At 38.8% G+C, this 18,406-nt stretch overlaps 1 protein-coding gene across 4 annotated transcripts in view; it reads left to right on the forward strand.

Moving 5' to 3' along the window:
• Positions 1-18,406, forward strand: part of EML5 (EMAP like 5) — a 303,194-nt gene that overhangs the window by 73,116 nt on the left and 211,672 nt on the right. For all 4 annotated transcript variants that reach the window (XM_030558959.1, XM_030558960.1, XM_030558962.1 and 1 more), the window contains exon 5: positions 4,100-4,285. In XM_030558959.1, coding sequence (XP_030414819.1) covers positions 4,100-4,285 — 186 coding nt within the window. The remainder of the gene's footprint in view (positions 1-4,099; positions 4,286-18,406) is intronic.

Below are 18,406 nucleotides of genomic sequence, written 5' to 3' on the forward strand. Positions count from 1 at the left end.
GGTGGTGGTGTTTTAAGAGTTCAGGCTGTACTGAGACCACACTCCAAGTTCCTCCCGAAAATATCCTCTGCCTTCTATATAAACCAACTTACTCACTTCCCAAGCTTCTTCCCAAAGCCACACCATGACAAAAGAGAAGCAATATTGCATATACTTGACATCAGGAGAACGTGGCGTTCTGTTTAGATAGAACAATTTTGAGAAAATCTCCTAAATGATTCCTTTCCTTTGCAGAGAGGTATAAAGGATCCTCGATTTTTTGAAACAAAGACTTTCTAGAGGGATATCAAACTTCATTACTATTGCTATCGTACTTGCAATCTTCAACCTCCATCTGGAGTTCATATTCATTCTGCGAGATCTGTATTCACTTGAGTCAAAAATGTTTCTATCACAAAAATATGCAGAGCAGCAACTTTTGCAGAACATTGTGCAGCATGACTCAGCATCAGAAGCCATGTTTGGCTCCACAGTTTTGGCATCAATTTTAGACTTGGCTCCAAAGCTCCATCCCTCCATCGGGATACTGCTGTACAGTCACCTACAGTGGAGCACCCGTAGGAACACTACTCAAAGAAGACGGGGTTACTCATCTTATACAGTTGCTGTGGTTCTTCGAGATCTGTGCCCCTATGGGTGCTCCACAGCCTTCCCTTCTATTTGTGAGCTCTTAATAAGAGGTTCTGCAATAGAGAAGGAACTGAGGGTGGTTAACTTGTGCAGCACTGGATAGCCTTGAGGCAAGGCATGAGACAGGGAGAGCACATTTGCAGGCCGAATGGACACTGCTACCTGAAATCTCCAATTTGAGGCACAAGGATGCAGATACATCTATGGTGGAGCACCCATAGGGGGACACATCTCAAAGAACCACAGTTACTGCACAAGGTGAATAACCCCTTCTCACACAATGGAACTCATCTTTCTCCCATTCAAATACTTTCTGTGTCCACTGTGTCCAATAAGTAGCAAGTCATCTTAAAAGCCCATACTGATCTTGATCCTAGGTCCCTATCCTTCTCACCCATCTTTAGCAACTGTCTGTCTATCCATCCTCCTTCCAAGCATTCACTGGAATTGTTTTGAACTAGTGGGTTTTATAGTCAGCAGAGATTATTCCATTCAATTATGGTCGGTGCTCAAGCTTCTACTCTGCCTCCTCTTCAGGGAGCCTCCTCTCTTAACATTTATTGAGAGAGCAACTTTAAACAGCAAGCTAAGATTCTGGAGCACAAATTGGTGGCCGAGGGGGTGGTGATTGGAGAGATGGGTATCCCTGTATATGCCCCAATTTGATCCCTAATTTACACTAAAAAATGAGGAATGGCAACTGAAATTCCCTGTAGCCATTTGGTTACACAGATCTCTGGGAGTACTTTTTTAAAAAAAGATATTTTTTATCATTGACAGGTGGGAAATTTATGTTGCTTGTAAAGAGTGAATGTGGGGTTTACACTATTATTGCTTTGTTGGCAAAAATGTTCAGTGTGTCAGCTAGATTGCATACAACTTTAATTTAACATACTGCTTATCATGTAGTTTAAAGACTTCCATTAGCTTGATTACTACTTAACTTTCTGCCACTTCAAGACATAGCGCAACACTGGCAAATTAGTCCTCCTATCTTTTGCCAAAAACAATTGTATGTTAAGAATGGCTCAGGTTGCTGAAGTAACCTATTTATTTTTAAAAAATTAGTTTCCTTTAGCAACTTATAGTTAACAAAATCCATTTTAATTAAATCATATTCTGAGCATCTTTAACAACTAGGCTGCAGCTATTTGGTCATGCATTATTTAAATAAAAAATCCTAACCCAAGATCCTGAATAGCATCCTGATTAGGCAAGAGGTCCGACTTTTTTAAAATATGTATAATCCATCATGATATTCCTTTTTAACATCAACAATTATTTCTCATGCTAGGAATCATATAATCATTATATAATCTCTGGATAGACTTCATGTTGGCTAGGTATTTGACTGGAGTATGCAAATTGTTATATCATTAAATGAAATTGCCTAAATCGATTGAAATGACAATTTGTACAATGATCGTACTTTTATTTCTCAGGTAATACAGTATGTAAATCTTTGTACTGGTATAATTAACCAATCAGAGTTCAAGTGCAGGGATTTGCATAATCAGTGTATGGTTATTTCTCAATAACTACTGGAAGTATGAAAATCTTTTTTTAGGTAACTGCTGCAATCCTTCTACTAATGTCCTTTATTCAGAATTTTTAACAGGTTGTGAGCAACAAAAATGCTGACTAAGAGTCTAAATTTAGTACAAAGGGGTACAGGGAAAATGATGATGCATCTCTTGAGACAGTTTGTGTTACTTGTTTGTGGTGAATGAAGTAAATGTTACATGACATTCAGCACAGGGTTACAAAATTGGCTCAGCAGTTCCTGTGCACTCTACTGCATATTTATGTGCATAGAAAAGGTGAGCAGGATTTTTCAGTAAAGTACAAGGTGTGGCAGCCTGTATGGCCATAGCTCTGCATTGCATACCAGGTAAAAGGAGGATACAGCAAGAGAATGGGACAATAGTTAGCCTGTAACTCCAGCTCTGAGGATACAGTATTTGCAGACCTAGCACTGCCAAGACCTTTGGTTAGGGAGTGGTCAATTAGGACTAGAGCTGGGTGAATAATTTATTTTTCAGTTTGCTAGTAATTTTAAAAAAAAAGTGAGAGTAGGTAGGTGGGCTTGGTTTGGGTCAAATTCAAAAACCTGAACTGTTCAGGTTTGGCCTTTCTGCCCCTTCATAAACAGATAGAGGGATGGCCAGGCCAAACCAGAGGGGCGATGCAACTCCATATGCCAGATCACAGTGTCACTCAGTTTGACTGCCCTCTCAAACGGGGGGCCCATGGCAATCTAAATATTGGAAATGTTCTGCTTCAAATGGGATAAGGGAGTTTGAGGGGCAAAGCGGGATGGTTCTGTGAAACTCAGGACTGAGAGATTTGCATGCAAATCACTTTCATGAAAATGTGTGCACTCCAGTTTCCTTGTTTTTTCCCTAAAGACAGACAAAAACAAAGCATAGGGCAACTAACTGCTACTGATAGTTCTCCAGGTGTCCTTTTAAAATTTATTTCAGTTTATCTAAATGCTCCTTTCCTTTCTGTCTGCATACACAAAATATTAAAAACCAAAACAAAACTGTAGCATAGACCAGTTGGCCCAATGGCTGAATTTAAAAATCCTCACGTATCTAACTCAAAATTTAAACTCTCCCAGCACTTGTCCCTATTCACGTAAACACCTTTCACTCCGCCTCCCAAACAAATCCAAACATATGAAGTTGTGGTAATGCACAGAAACTGGAAATTTCTTTCTGTAATCTCTTAACTAACAGATAGTGTGTGCTTTCTCTTTCATTCATGCTTTTCGGTAAAAGAAATCTTCATTATTTATTGGCTTACTACTTGAGTTGAGATCTCTTTTGATGTTAACTAACATAGCCAAAGAAACATCCTCCTAGAAAAGAGTAGTTTGGAATTCAGAGGGCTTCAGATGTTCAAGTAATGACTGTGCTTCCTATTGTCCATGTTGAATAACATGAATCTTGCATGCACCTGCTTGTGCTGAAACATGCAAATCATAGCTCTAGCTCCTGAACATCACACTTCTACTGTTGCTCTGAAAATCTATCACTAAAGCACAAAGGATATTTTATGTATTGCATCATGAAAAAAATCAGATCATTTCATTATGAAACAACTCTTTTGAATGATTACAAAACCAGCAATAATATTGAACCTAACAGTGAAAGTTTGATCAGTAAAGACATTTGAACTTTATTTAAAACTGATACCAGGAAACTCTTTCACACAAAGGATCATAAATATATGAAAGTAGTATGCTTATTGGAAGTAAAAGACTTTGGTTAGCAGAAAAAAAATTGCTACAGGTGGCACACTGGAGAACCAGATTAATGAAGAGTACAATACCTTGTGTCTCTTGGCTCTAGTATATTTCTCTCTCTCACTCACTCTCAAATATGCATACACTACATTATTTGCAAAATTCACAGGACTTTTGCAAAATAAACACCATTTTTATACCATATGTTTTATCTATCAGTTCTGGAGCTTGTGTGGCAATTCGTTGACACCAAAGCGTGGTGTTTTTGGCAAGACTGGTGATCTCCAAACTATACTTTGCCTCGCCTGTGCAAGAGATGAAGTGACACATTCTGGTGCACTTAATGGAGATATATATGTATGGAAAGGAATTAATCTCATACGGACAATACAAGGAGCACATGCTGTAAGTATATTTATGTTATACTAATTCAGATTGTTTGAACAATGCACAGCTTTGGAAACTGATTAGTGTGTAACTAATAGCTCAAAGAAGATTTTTGAAATATTGTTGAGATTATTTTTATTTTAAACCAAAATGTTTAAATCTAAATCTGAAGAGGTTATTTTTTTTCTTTACATAACTTTTCTGTATCCTTCTCATATCACTCTAGACCGTATGCTTATGTGGAGGAGACAAGTGGAGAAAAAACTCAATAATCCTGAATCCAATTTCTACATGCAGAGCTATGTGTTTCTTTTTTCCTCCAGGTGTTGTAACTAGTGTATGTGACAATACAAGACAGGGTTCAACATTTTAAGATTTCTCATCTACTATTCACATATAAAACCACTAATTTTCTGACATTTTTAATCTAAGAGAAATTTACTTGGTCACACTATTATGAGTATATCAGGTTGACTGTCTGAAACAATTATTTATGTTTGAAAGTGGATTTTAATTATGGACAATGGTGTACCTTACAGATAATGTTAAACTCAGTGTGTTATGAACAAATTGAACCAATGAGACACAGAATGGGAAGAGAAGAAACTTAATTTTCTTACTGTAGTGGAGCGGCCTAGCTCTACAATAGTTAAGCTTAAGACCAGATTTCTGTTTAAAGCTTGACTGTCATAAGTACTCCAAAATCTATACAGTTACTGGGATTGCTTTCAAATTGTGTTCCTTGTGTGGGTGTGTAGTTTGGCGACTGATCCAATTTGGCTATTGGTTCCCGAGATACAACCTTGAGGGAGGAAAAAAGCTTTTCTTAATGTTAACATATTCTGGTAGTGAATTTTTGCTCACAGACAGAGATCAGACTAGGGCAGAGGTCATCGCACAAGTATCTCAAAGGCTTGAGAGTTACCCAAATGGAGTATATGCACCCACTAGCCCTGTGGGGAAAATCAAATTAAAACATAATTAGTCAAAGACTTCTCTGGCAGTGTGCAAGATGAATTACACTTAGTATATGCAGAGAAAGAGGTTATCTGGAAAACTACCTCTATGTCATAGGACCTTGTGACTCTAATGTTATGTAATGGTCATTGAATCTGAGCACCACCCCGGCACTATGAATTCAAATCCAGTCCAGGGCAGAAAGTTGAAATAAAAAAGGAGGCATCTTGTTCCAGGTTGCCTCTGTAAAAGGTTTTTTTTTTTAATTGCAGGAAAACGTAATCTGAATACATCATAGGGCACTTAAACTATTTATTGAAAAGAAAATAAATTATACAAGCAAATGTTTGCTGGGAGGAGAGGGTGATATTGCATTAATTTAGATGGAATATAGGTGCCCAAAGATGTTAACATAACCCAGTTGCTGTCTAATGTTAAACAGTGTTAAGCAAGGTTCAGGGTTTGGTATACAGAGACCGTGCCTGCTTAGTACTATGGCAAATACCATTAAAAACTTTTTAAACCTTTTATTAAAAGGTACTAAAAAGGCAAAACAGTTAAAGCATTTGAAATATTGTTAAAATGAAAGCCTAACTTTACATTTCTTGTTTCCCTTTCTTGTTGGAGAGAGGTTTGAAAGGAAAACATAACCCTTGTTTAACAGTGTTCGATGGTAATAACGTTCCTTTTGGGGTAAAGAGAAGAAGTTAGTTGAGATTGGCTTGAGCTGTTATGGCTGCTTCTGTTACAGTTCGATCCTGTTTCATCTTGAGTGGTATTTGGGATGCAGCTGAGGCAGTAGAAGTAATGATGTCATCTGACTTCCTGTCTGTTCTGGTCAGGACATTTGTCAGGATCAGGACGAAGAAGGTCTGGTCCCAGGAGACAGTGGAGGTGGCAGTCATGATGGTGAAGCTTGCTCCAATAGCTTTAGTTTGTTCTTCTTGTTTCCCCTCTGAAGGCTTTCTTTAAGGATCCAAAAAAAGGACTGATGGGTGAAATAGCCCATCCCCTCATTAATTTGTCCACCAATTAGGCCTAATATCCAACACACCAATTTTGGTTAATTTCCAGTTCCACATCTTCTGTTTATAGCAAGTATGATTTAAATGTTTTCCTTGAGATATATCAGTAGGCCTTTCTGTTTGGATTTATTTTGATTTTTTTGTAGCTGTCAATCAATGTTTGTTATAGATTATTGTGCTATCTTATGAACATACACTCACTTTTTACAATTGAATTTACAATTAGGGTAAATTTGTAGACCAGATTATCACAACACAGATTGGGTTGAAGGAGTAGGGGAGAGGAGTTTAGGGCATGCACCAAGAATACACTGCTGACACGGGGATAAGGAATTGAGAAAGGGCATGCTTAATGCATATCACAGCCTCTGCCACACTGGGTATAGGGGATGAATGCACCCACTGACATAAATTGAGCACTTCACACATATCAAAGCTATTGTTTCAGGCTATATTTATCTCCATCGGGTATTATTTCAGCTGAGAACATCTCATTGAAGTGGATGGGTCACTTAACGCCTCTCCAAACTAATAAATTATTAAAGGAGGGTAATGTAATTTAATGTAAAATCAACTTGAGTTTTTGGAAAATAGATCCTGTCAAACTAACTTGATATCTTTTTTTAATGAGACTACAAGCTTCTGCACGGCATTTGACTTGGTACTTCATGACATTTGATTAACAAAATTAGAATGATGTAAAATTAACATGACATATTAAATGGATTAAAAACTGGCTAAACGATAGGTCTTAAAATGTAATAATAAGTGGGGAATCATCATGAAGCAGGTGTGTTTCTACTGACATACCGCAGGGATCACTTGTTGGCCCTGTGCTATTTAACATTTTTGTCAATGATCTGGAAGAAAACCCTAAAATCATCACTGATAAAGTTTGCAGACAACACAAATTTGGGGGAGTGGTAAATAATAGAGGGCAGGTCACTGATTTAGAGCAATCTGGATTGCTTGGCAAACTGGGCACAAGCAAACAATGTGTTTTTAATATGGCCAGAAGTAAATGAATACATCTAGGAACAAAAAATGTAGGCCATACTTACAGGATGGGGATTCTATCTTGGAAGCAGCAACTCTGAAAAAGATTTGGGAGTCATTCTGGATAATCAACTGAACATGAGTTCCTAATATGATGCTGAGGCCAAAAGAGCTGATGCAATCTCTGATGTATAAATAGGAGAATCTCAAGTAGAAGAGAGGAGGTTATTTTACCTCTTTATTTGGCACTGGTGCAACTGCTGCTGGAATACTGTGTCTAGTTCTCTAGTGCTCACAATTCAAGAATTATGTTGATAAACTGGAGAGTTTAGAGAAGAGCAACAAGAATGTTAAAGGATTAGAAAATATGCATTGTGGTAGACTGAAAGAGCTCTCTCTATTTAGCTTAACGAAAAGAAGGTTAAGGAGTAACTTCATTACAGTCTATATCAGGGATTGTTGACCTTTGGCATGCAGGCCATCAGGGAAATCCACTGGCAGGCCGGGACGGTTTGTTTACCTGCAGCGTCTGCGGGTTCTGCTGCTCTCAGCTCCCACTGGCTGTGGTTCGCCACTCCAGGCCAATCGGGGCTGTGGGAAGCAGCACAGGCCAAGGGATGTGCTGGCCGCTGCTTCCCACATCTCCCATTGGCCTGGAATGGCAAACTGTGGCCATTGGGAGTTTCAATCGGCCAAACCTGTGGATGCTGCAAGTAAACAAACTGTCCCAGCCTGCCAGCAGATTTCCCTGATGGGATGCGTGCCAAAGGTTGCCGATCCCTGGTCTATATGTACATATACATATATTAGAAAACATGCATTGTAGTGATAGACTCAAAAAACTCACTCTATTTAGCTTAACAAAGAGAAGGTAATAGAATATATAGATTTAATAAAGTTACCCCTTAACTTTGTTTGTTAAATAGAGTGAGCTCTTTGAATCTATCACTGCAACACATGTTTTTTAATGTATGTATATGGAGAACAAATATTTAATGGGGGCTCTTCAGTCTAGCAGAGAAAGGTACAACATGATCCAATGGCTGGAAGGTGAAGTCAGGCAAATTCAAACAGGAAATAAGGAATAAATTTTGTCAGTGAGGGTAATTAACCAGTGGGACAATTTATGAAGTGTGGTGGTGGATCACTGACAATTTTAAAATCAAGGTTTGGAATTTTTTTTCAGTTTTGACCATTAATATTGATTGATTAATCCTCCTACTTGCAGTCCTGGCCCAAGGATCTCTGCTCTGCCCTGCCAGGACCACAGCCTTCCCTGCACCTTACCCCTGCAGGGATCAAGTGTCACTGGCCCTGCAGGTAGCCCTCTGCAGGTCTGCTATCATGACCCCATTCTCACATCTGTGACAGCAGGGCTGCAAGGGTTATCTGTGCTGGCACAGGGCTGGTGACACCTCATCCTTGCAAGTGCAAGGTGAGGGGAAGGGTGTTGTCCTCGTGGGGCAGAGCTAGTGAGGGAGCAAGACCCATGGCAGCAGGGCCACAGAAAACTCTCTGTCCTGCAAGAGAGCTAATGATGCCCAATATCAGCAGGTGCAGGGGGAGGCTGCATTCATGTTAACTGTTTCCTGTGGATTTTTTTCGTGTGTTTTTTTTTTTTGGTGTGTCAACTGAAATAGATGTCAATAAACATCTATCGATTTAAAAAAATAGAATCCTGCCAAGCTTAACTATATAAAAGCTAGGTATTTTGATTACCTAGCCACAGTAGTATATCAGCTACAAACCTAGGTGAGAACTAAAAGTGCCTAAATGGCCACTAACTCTACCAACAAACATTTCTTGTTCTGTTTTGATGGAAATTAATTGCCAAAAAAAAGTAAGTTAACACAGAGTTAAGGTTGCCTAGTGACCACTCATGACCTTCTAAAACATGAAGTTCAACAAAACTCAAACATCTGACAACCAGGAAATACAGAGTTACGGTAAATACCTATGTAATCTTAACTCTGCCTTTTGTGAGAGGTGCCCTAAACCATCGATAATGCAGATACTTGCACTCTGCCTTTCACTGTAATGGACAAGTGCTTCTTGTGCCTGCACTATGCTCAAATATTCCACTTTTTACAACCCCTTCACACTTGCACTCAGGATGCCACCTTTTGCCTACCGGTCATTAAATTCCCATCTACTGACTCCAACGTTCAATACAACTGCACCTAAAACACTGAAAGCAGCTGGAGTATATGCAGATGATTCCCAGTGTCTCTTGCCAGCTGCAGGGTGCAGGGGCAGAGCTAAGGTTGCATGTGCATTTACATTACTTTGTATTTCCTGGTTTTGTTGAACTTGATTGTTTGGAAGGGCATGAACTGTCTGTCACCAGGCAACTTTAACTCTGCATTAACTAAGGTTTTTTTCTATTTAATATACCAATATCTGGAGTCTGGGTAATATGAAAGAAGAATTAGAAGGTCACACTGATGAAAAGAAATTTGATATAGTTGGCGTTACTGAAACTTGGTGGAATGATTTGCATGACTGGAATGTTCTGAACATGTTCAGAAAGGATAGAATAGGAAAAAGGGGAGGGTGTAACTGTGGCATCTGACATTAAAGATCCATTGCCTTCTTTTAGAATTACTGCTAACTCAGAAATGCAGATCTTGAATGCATGTGAAGCCAAGTGCTAACTGTAAAGCCCAGCAGTGGGTGAGTGTTACAACTGCCAAATCAAACCAGAGAACAGGATCAGTTACTCCAACACCTACCTTTAATGTATAGAAAGTAAACATGTGATGTTATGGGTGGGGACTTTCATTTTGGAAACATATTATGGAGGTTTAATATAGCCAGTCATAAAACATCATTTGCTTCTAAAAATATGGATGATGGATTTTCTAACAAAAGGTATTGAACTCTACGTGAGGTAATTCTATTTTGGATTTCACCTGATGGATAAAGATGAATTAATCAATTAATCATAGGACTAGAAGTTGGTGGTTGCCCTGGGAACAGTGATCCTAAGCTGATTACATTTAATATGGCATTTTTATCAGAATGCTAACCTAAATGTGCCACACTTCGTAGCATCGTAGAGCAGGCAAAGGTCTTTTGTTGCTGCCCTTGATGACAATTTTTTTTTTGCAAAATCTTTGGAGTCATAACCGTACAAACTGTGGTGGATATTGAAGTTGCTAACATATATGGTGTGGTGACGTGCACTCATTAATGGGAGTTTACAGACATTCACTACAGTCAAGTTGCTGACCATGATGTTGATGGAATTAAGGGACATGTTTGGGAGGACCTGAGTAGTGTTCTTCTTCAAGTCATCTTTGACATGGGTTGACTGCTGAGACAAGGATGTATCCATTGATCTCTCTGGTGGCTTTCTCACTTGATGTGTGTTTCCTGCAGTGCAAGGCTGTCAATTTCATCTATTTGTAGGCTCTTCCTGAGGTAGTCACATTTTGTGCTGGATAAACCCTCAATGTTTAATTGCATTATATGCAGTGAAGGATTGGTGTCTGGTTTGACTTAGAAGGGGCCATTTTTTCCATGGCTTTGCTGACTAGGAGGCCTTTTCAGGACATTCTGTCACCAATTTTATGTTAGTTGTGCTTACTCATGTAGCAGGTTATCATCCCTCCCCCCATGCTATATGCCTGACCTTTGCTTTGTCGCAGGATGATAATGGCCACTCTTTGTCATCAGAGAGTCTCCACGTGCAATCAAAGAGAATAGGTATGTGTGTACCTTGAGGTTCTGGTCTCAATGACTTTCGCAACAGACTACGCAGACCCATTGTGATACAGGTCAATCGCCAAATCCCGCTATTTTGCTCCATCCCGAAGCCTCAGTGTGGAACTTTGGGAAAGTAGTATAATAGAGAAATCTGTGACATGGATTCCTCCAACCCCCGCCAATTATCATAACTTGGTTAGTCTTATAGTAGCTGTCAAAGTCAGTATTCCGAGGGGATACAGAAAGACTTTCACTCCCTGTTGGACACTAAAGAGTGAAGAACTCCTTTGACAGTATAAGGCAAATGGACAACCAGATACAGCAAAAGCATTGCTCCATTTTTTAGACTAGTCAAGAAGGTAAAGATAGTATGACACTGTGGAGGCCCTTGACCTCACGAAGTCAAGTTGAAAGGTCTGGTGAGATACTGGTGATAACTGGTGATAACTGGTGATCTGAGATACTGGTGATAACACCATGCATGCTCAGTTTCCATCTCCTTCTTGAACCAACCAAAAGGAGAACAAAGACTAGGGTCAACATCATACAGAAGATTTCAGGAACGTCTTGGGGAAGCGACACCTGCACACTCTGAACATGGACACTAGCCCAGTCCATTCCATAGTGGAACAGTGTGTAGCAATTGATATAAATTAGAAGTTATGAAGTGCAGAAAATTGATAAGGGAAGCTAAAGACATCAGGAAAAATCCAAGGCTGGCAGGGCTAAAGACAAGAAGAAGGATTTTTAAAAATATATCAGGAACAAAAGAAATTCTAGCAATAGTAGGGACCCATTACTAGATGGAGATGGTAAAACTGTTAATAATGAAGCAGAAAAGGCAGAAGTGTTCAGTAAATATTTCTGTTCTGTATGCAGAAAAAAGCAAGATGATGGACTCATTATTTGAGGATATTTAAAGTACTTTCCAGGTTATTACTAACTGAGGAGGAACTTAGAAACATCAACTAGAGATAAACATTTTAAAATCAGCAGGCCCAGATAACTTGCACCCAGAGGTCCTAAAAGAGTTGTCTGAAGAGATCTCTGGACCAATCATAAGATTTATTAAAAATTAGAATACTGGGGAAATTTCAGAGGACTAGAAGAGTGTAGTGCCAATATTCAAAAAGGACAAGCTGGATAACCCAGATAACTACAGGCTGGTAAACCTGACATCGGTCCTTGGCAAAATAATGGAAAAAGCTGATTATGGGATTCAGGTCATAAGAACTATAGTATAGGAATACAATTAATGCCAGTTAACCTGGTTTTATGGAAAATAGGTCTTTTAAACAAACTTGATTTCAATTTTTGATATAGGTAACTGGATATATATAGATATATATACTTAGACTTTTGTAAGGTGTTTGACTCAGTACTATGTGAACCTTGATTTAAAAATTGGTACTATATAATATCAGCAGAGCACATGTTAAAATGATTAAGAAAAGATCTCAAAAAATAGTTGTCAGTGGGGAATCATTATTGAATGGAGGTGTTTCTAGTGGGGTTATGCAAGAGTGGTACTAGGCCTGATGCTATTCAACATTTTCATCAATGATCTGGAAGTAAACATAAAATCACTACATCATTTATAAATTATAACAGCAAAAATTGGTGCAATGATAAATAATGGAGAAGACAGGAAAATCATTCAAACAAAAAGTGCTTTATTATAGCCAAATGCAAAGTTATACATCTAGGAACAAGGAATGCAGGCCATGGATGTAGAATGGGGGACTTTATCTTGGAAAGCAGTGACTTTGAAAATGATTTAGGGGTTATAATCCATGAGTAACTAATATAAGCTCTCAGGAAGCTAGGAGGAGAATTGCAGAGTGCTGAGAATAGATGAGCAGGAGGGAATGCAGGTGAGGGTTGGAGAGCTAAATTTATTGGGAACAGGGGAGGAAAGGGTAGGTAAGAGATGGAACTGATCAGGGTTTTGAGAGGGAAGGCATCAGCAGAAGGGGCAAAGAGCTAAATGGGGAAAGAAGACAAGGAGATATAGAAACACACATTGGTAGCACTTCAGGAGCTTAGTCATAGATGGTAGATCTGATACCGGAAAATTAACACTAACACCATTAACCAAAAAAAGTATCAAAGTATCAAAAAACTGTGTCAATAGAAAGTTCTTAGTTGCAGTGTTTTTATGAATTTCAAACCCTTTATCGATACATATGAATGTATGTAAACTATATGATATATTATTTAAAACAAACAAAATACCACTCTATATTTTAAAGACTATTGCATACTGTGGTTGAACTTTGCACAGTAAGTGTACATCAGATGCCTTCTCAATAGCTGAATAATTTATTTTGGGATACGCTTTCAGAGGTGAATATTAAAGTTGGGTGGATTGATGCCAGAGGGCTGTGGTTAAATAACAGGCACCCAGGCATCATGCATCCATGGTGGTATGCTGAGCTTTAATTAAATATAGATGGAAACAATAATTTAAATGAATGTTTTAAAGCTGGTCTTGTGGGCCAACACAGTTTGTCACCCAGAGTTCTGCTCCTGTTGGACTGGCTTATTATGAATTCAAACTACATTGATCTACATTTATAGTGTAAATATATAGGTAAATGCTTAATTATTTTTAGATTTCAATAGTGAAATGCACTCCTTTCACATGTCATGGAACACATTTCCTCAATATAATAAAACTTGGAGAGAACTTTTTTTTTATTCTTTCAAGTTAAAAGTTAACAATGACATTCCCCAGAAAAAAAACAACTCCCTATCCTCACCAACTTTCGTTCATGAAAATGCTTTAGAAAAGATTTTGGGTTTGTACTAGCCTGAAGGTGAACCAATTTGGGCTTTGTTGTACAAGTAAAGGGAGTGAATTCCAGAGTTAGTGGTTTCCAATGGGAATTTGCTTCCCCCAGACTGCTTCAGGGGGGAACAGTTAGCTCAGATGTTATAGCTGATGCCAACTGTTGCGCAGGACATAAGTGGGAGAGAGAGGTAATATCTCATACAGTCAGGACCTAGTTCATATATGGTTTTATAGATCAGTGTCTATGTTTGGAAAAGGGAAAAGAGAAGCCACTGCTCTTCTTGTGGAACTAGTGTAATATGTTTAGTTTTCCAGTACAACTTAATAGGTGGGCAATTACATCTTGCACATGCTTTCAACATAATCTTTCAAGCATGGCCTTAATTAGAGCTAATCCAATGTAGAAATTGCATAAGCGGGACTATTATGGTGAGGTCTGGAGTTTACACAAAATGGACATCATTGATTTTTGCCCACTGAGACAAGCTCAGATTCTAGAAGCACCAGGAGAGCTGAGAGTACCTCAACACTGCAAACTTCTTGGGCCTAGTCACAGGGGAAGAAATAGTCTCTCTGCCCTACCCCTAACAATCCTTCTCCATCTCCCAAATATCAGCTGTGTTGTGTCCAGTTACTTTGCTTCAGCCAGTTTGCTCTCATTCCATCCTCTTTCTCAGTTTAACTTTGTGACCTTGGTCATTAATAAAAATATTAAAGAAGATTGTGCCCAAGACTGATCCTTGAGGAACTCCCTACAGTTTGATAATTCATCTTTTAGTATAATCCATTGCCTTTTCCCCTTAGCCAGTTTCTTATCCACCTTACAGTTGTTGTACTAATCCCCATTTTCTCTTATCTAACTAATAATTTTCTGTGTGGTACTGTGTCAAATGCTTTACTAAAATCCCAGTAGATTAAATGTACTGCATTTTCCTCCTCTTAAAAAAATCAGTTATCTTTTCAGAGAAGGGTATCAGATTAGTCTGCAATGATCTACTTTTGGTAAACCCATGTTGCATCATGTTCTCTTTCTCATTTGCCTCCATGAATTTAATTATTCTTTCCTGAATAATTTGTTCTAAAGCCTTTTGTACTCATGAGGTCAGACTGCTGGATCATTTTCCCCCAACACTGTTTTAGGTATAGGTCTTCAGTCATACAATATCACTCCCAAATAAATGGATTTATTAAAAATCCTTGTTTGGAAGATTCCTTCATGAAGAATAGGTCCATCAATGGCTATTAGCCAGGATGGGCACGGATAGTGTTCCTAGCCTCTGTTTGCTGGGAATGGGCGACAGGGGATGGATCACTTGATGATTACCTGTTCTGTTCATTTCCTCTGGGGCACCTGCCATTGACCACTGTCAGAAGACAGGATACTGGGTTAGATGGACCTTTGGTCTGACCCATTATGGGTATTCTTATGTACTGGACTAGCAATCTCATGCACCATTTTATTTCAATATTCTAGAATGGAAATTATCTGTCCCCCCTATTTGAGTGCATTAAGCTGTTCAAGTTTTTCTTCCATCTCAAATGTGGTAATTTCCATTTCCATCACTCATTTCCATCAGCCATCCTGCCTTCACACACATGTTCCATATTAGCATCCTTATTGAAAACTGAGGCAAAGTATTCACTGAGTTTTTAAGCCATACCTAGATTATCTCTAATCTCCTCCCCATCCACAGTGAAGAGTGGCCCAACTCCATCTTCTCTTTTTCTCTTTTTATTTATATAACTAAAAAACCTTCTCTTATTATTTATTTTAAGTTCCTTGGCAAGAGCTAATTCATCGTGACTTTTAGCAGTTCTCATTTTGTTCCTACATTTTCTAACCTCCATGATGTAGCTTTCTTTGCTAATGAATTTTTTCCATTCCTTGTAGACTCTCTGTTTACGCCTAGTAACTTTTTAAGGTGGTTATTCATCCATCTGGGTTCAGTGCCTTTCCCTATAAGTTTTTTCCCCTTGTTTGGGGTGCAACATAATTTTTGTATTCTTGATTGACAGAAATTCCAATCCTCCTCCGCATTTAAGCCCTTGAGCTATTCATTCCAGTTGACTTTTTAAATTCCTTTTAAGTCCCTTTTGAAATAAACAACCGTGATTGATTACCTTTTTTTGGTTATTCTTCCCTTTAATTTAAACTGAGTCAAATCACAATCACTCGATCAAAGGTTATTTCCTATGATCATGTGTTCTGTGATGGCCTCACTATTTATCAAAACCAAGTCACTGCATAGGACCTTTCCCCCTCTTATGTTCACTAACCATGAAGGGCATGAATCTAAACTGCCGATGAAGGGTCCCTCAATACACACAGGACTTGAATGGTTGTGTCTCCTGCCAAAATTCCTTAAAACTCAGTATGTCCTCCTCAAGATCTGGGTCTGTCTGTGAAATGGAAGACAGATTAATCTTGGATATATTTGATCTTATTTCCAAAGCATGTAGCCAGTTTCTCACAGTACAAAAGATCTGATTCTTTTTCTAAGCATAAATGTAAAGAGTTTCCGAGATATACCTCCCCTCCAGAAACCACAACTAGAGAGCAAAGTCCTGCTACTCTTGTGCCAGAACTATTCTTCCCTCAGTCACCAACACATGAGGTCTCTGGACCAGTTAGAAACATGGAATTTGAAAAAGCAGCAAAGAATCCTGTGGCACCTTATAGACTAACAGACGTTTTGGAGCATGAGCTTTCGTGGGTGAATACCCACTTCCTCAGATGCATGACATGGAATTTGAAATGATTCAGTTCAAGAAAAAGGAAATACTCTAACTCCATTATCAAGGTTTTCCTCTAAAAAGAGCTCTTGGAGTTTTGAACATACCAGAATTTTGGTAGCATTTAATCCATAATACAGAACTAAACATCTAAAACTAAATATGCAAAAATCCCTCAAGCTTTGGATTTGCTCTGTAATGGCTGAAAGTTAATGCAGTGAAAAAAGCACACGTTTGAATCAGTCACCTGAAGCTGTAGATAGAATTACCTCACCATTGAAATTGACAGGAGTTATGTGCCCTGATCTGCTTAATTGCTTCTGAATATTTCATTAGGTGCCTATTTGCATATTTAGGTATTTAAATATTTTTGAAAATCTGGCCCAGTGTCAATTACCAGTGTCCTGGGAGTGAATATTATGCCCAATTTAATCTAATCAGAAATAAATTTTAAAAGATTCCTGAGATCCTCACTTTGATCTTTGAAGTCACTGGATCCTGATTGTTTTTGGCCCTTTAGCAGTACTTGTTAGTTTCCCCGTTAAAGCATAGAATCAGCTAAAATTTTGTCACTTATTTCTTATCTCCTCGGGGTAGCAATATTTTCTTTAGTTGCAGGCAGGCAGAAAGAACCTCCAAACTTAATCCATATCTTGATGAATTTTTAACCTAGCCTCAGTATTATTTGAAAAGACTAAACAAAATTTGTATAGGAAGAGGTATAGTAAATGTCCAGGAAGTTCTCACATGCCTTAATAGTGGGACTAATTTTTATAAAAGCCAAAATTTGTTTTTTTTTCAATCATTAAAAGAACAGTCTAGTCAAATTTGACCCAAAAGCTAGTTTTACCTGTGAAAACTGGTTCATACTTGGGGACCATATGCTGGATTCCAGGACCCAGACCCAGAAAGAAGTAATAACTATTGGAATTGTATGTTTGCCCATCACTCAGAACAGAAAATTCCCTACTTAGTCATAAAAGGCCTGCAGTTGTTACTGTGCCCAGTTCTTCCTTCTGTTATAGGCAGCAGTGTGATGGGTTCCCCCTGGGGTGCTACCTGGAACTGGGGTACCACTGAGCCCTCTGACCCACCAGCCTGGGCTCCCTCTCACACTGTGCTGCTGTTAAAAGCTGCAAAGCCCTCCAAGCTTGCACTTTCAACAGCATTTACACAAGTGGGGACACACCCAACTGCAGTTACATGCAGGTTCTCTAACCATCAACCTACCAGCCTAGGACACCAGAGCAGTACCCTCCTGGCCTGGTCAAATCTGGCCAGTATATGGGTTTAATACCTGGTCTGCCTCTCCCTCAAAGTGAAGAGGACCATGCACACTTGTGGTAACTAAGCTGAGATTTTCCCCAGGCACCTTAGTCAAACGCACACTGGTTTGGATTAAAACATAAAATAAAATGTATTAACTACAAAAAGAAAGATTTTAAGTGATTATAGGTAAAAGCAAACAGATCGAAGCAGATTACCTAGCAAATAAACAAAACCGCAAACTGAGCTTAACATACTAGATAGTTAGGATATGAATTAGCAAATTCTCACCCTGAGTGATAACCAGACTAGCAGATTTGTAAGGCACAAACTGCCTTTGTTTTGCAGTTTGGGTTTCCCAGGTTTTCATACACAGGCTAGAAACCCCTTTAGCCTGGGACCATCACTTCCCCTAGTTCAGTCTTTGCTCCTCAGATATTTCCATGTATGTTGTTGTGAGGAGAGGGAGGTACCATCATGATGTCATTTCCCACCTTTATATCTTCTTTCCACTTGCTGGAAAGCTCTTTTGCTGTGACCTGGGTCAAACAGTTCCCATTGTGTAGTGCTATCTCTGAGAGGTTTCTGTTGTACACAGTTCCTGGAGTAATCCTTGTGCTTGTGTCCATTTCCTCAATAAGACATTAACATTGTTTGGGT

This window comes from Gopherus evgoodei, chromosome 4 (assembly GCF_007399415.2).
Source record: "Gopherus evgoodei ecotype Sinaloan lineage chromosome 4, rGopEvg1_v1.p, whole genome shotgun sequence".
Classification (NCBI taxonomy): Eukaryota; Metazoa; Chordata; order Testudines; family Testudinidae; genus Gopherus; species Gopherus evgoodei.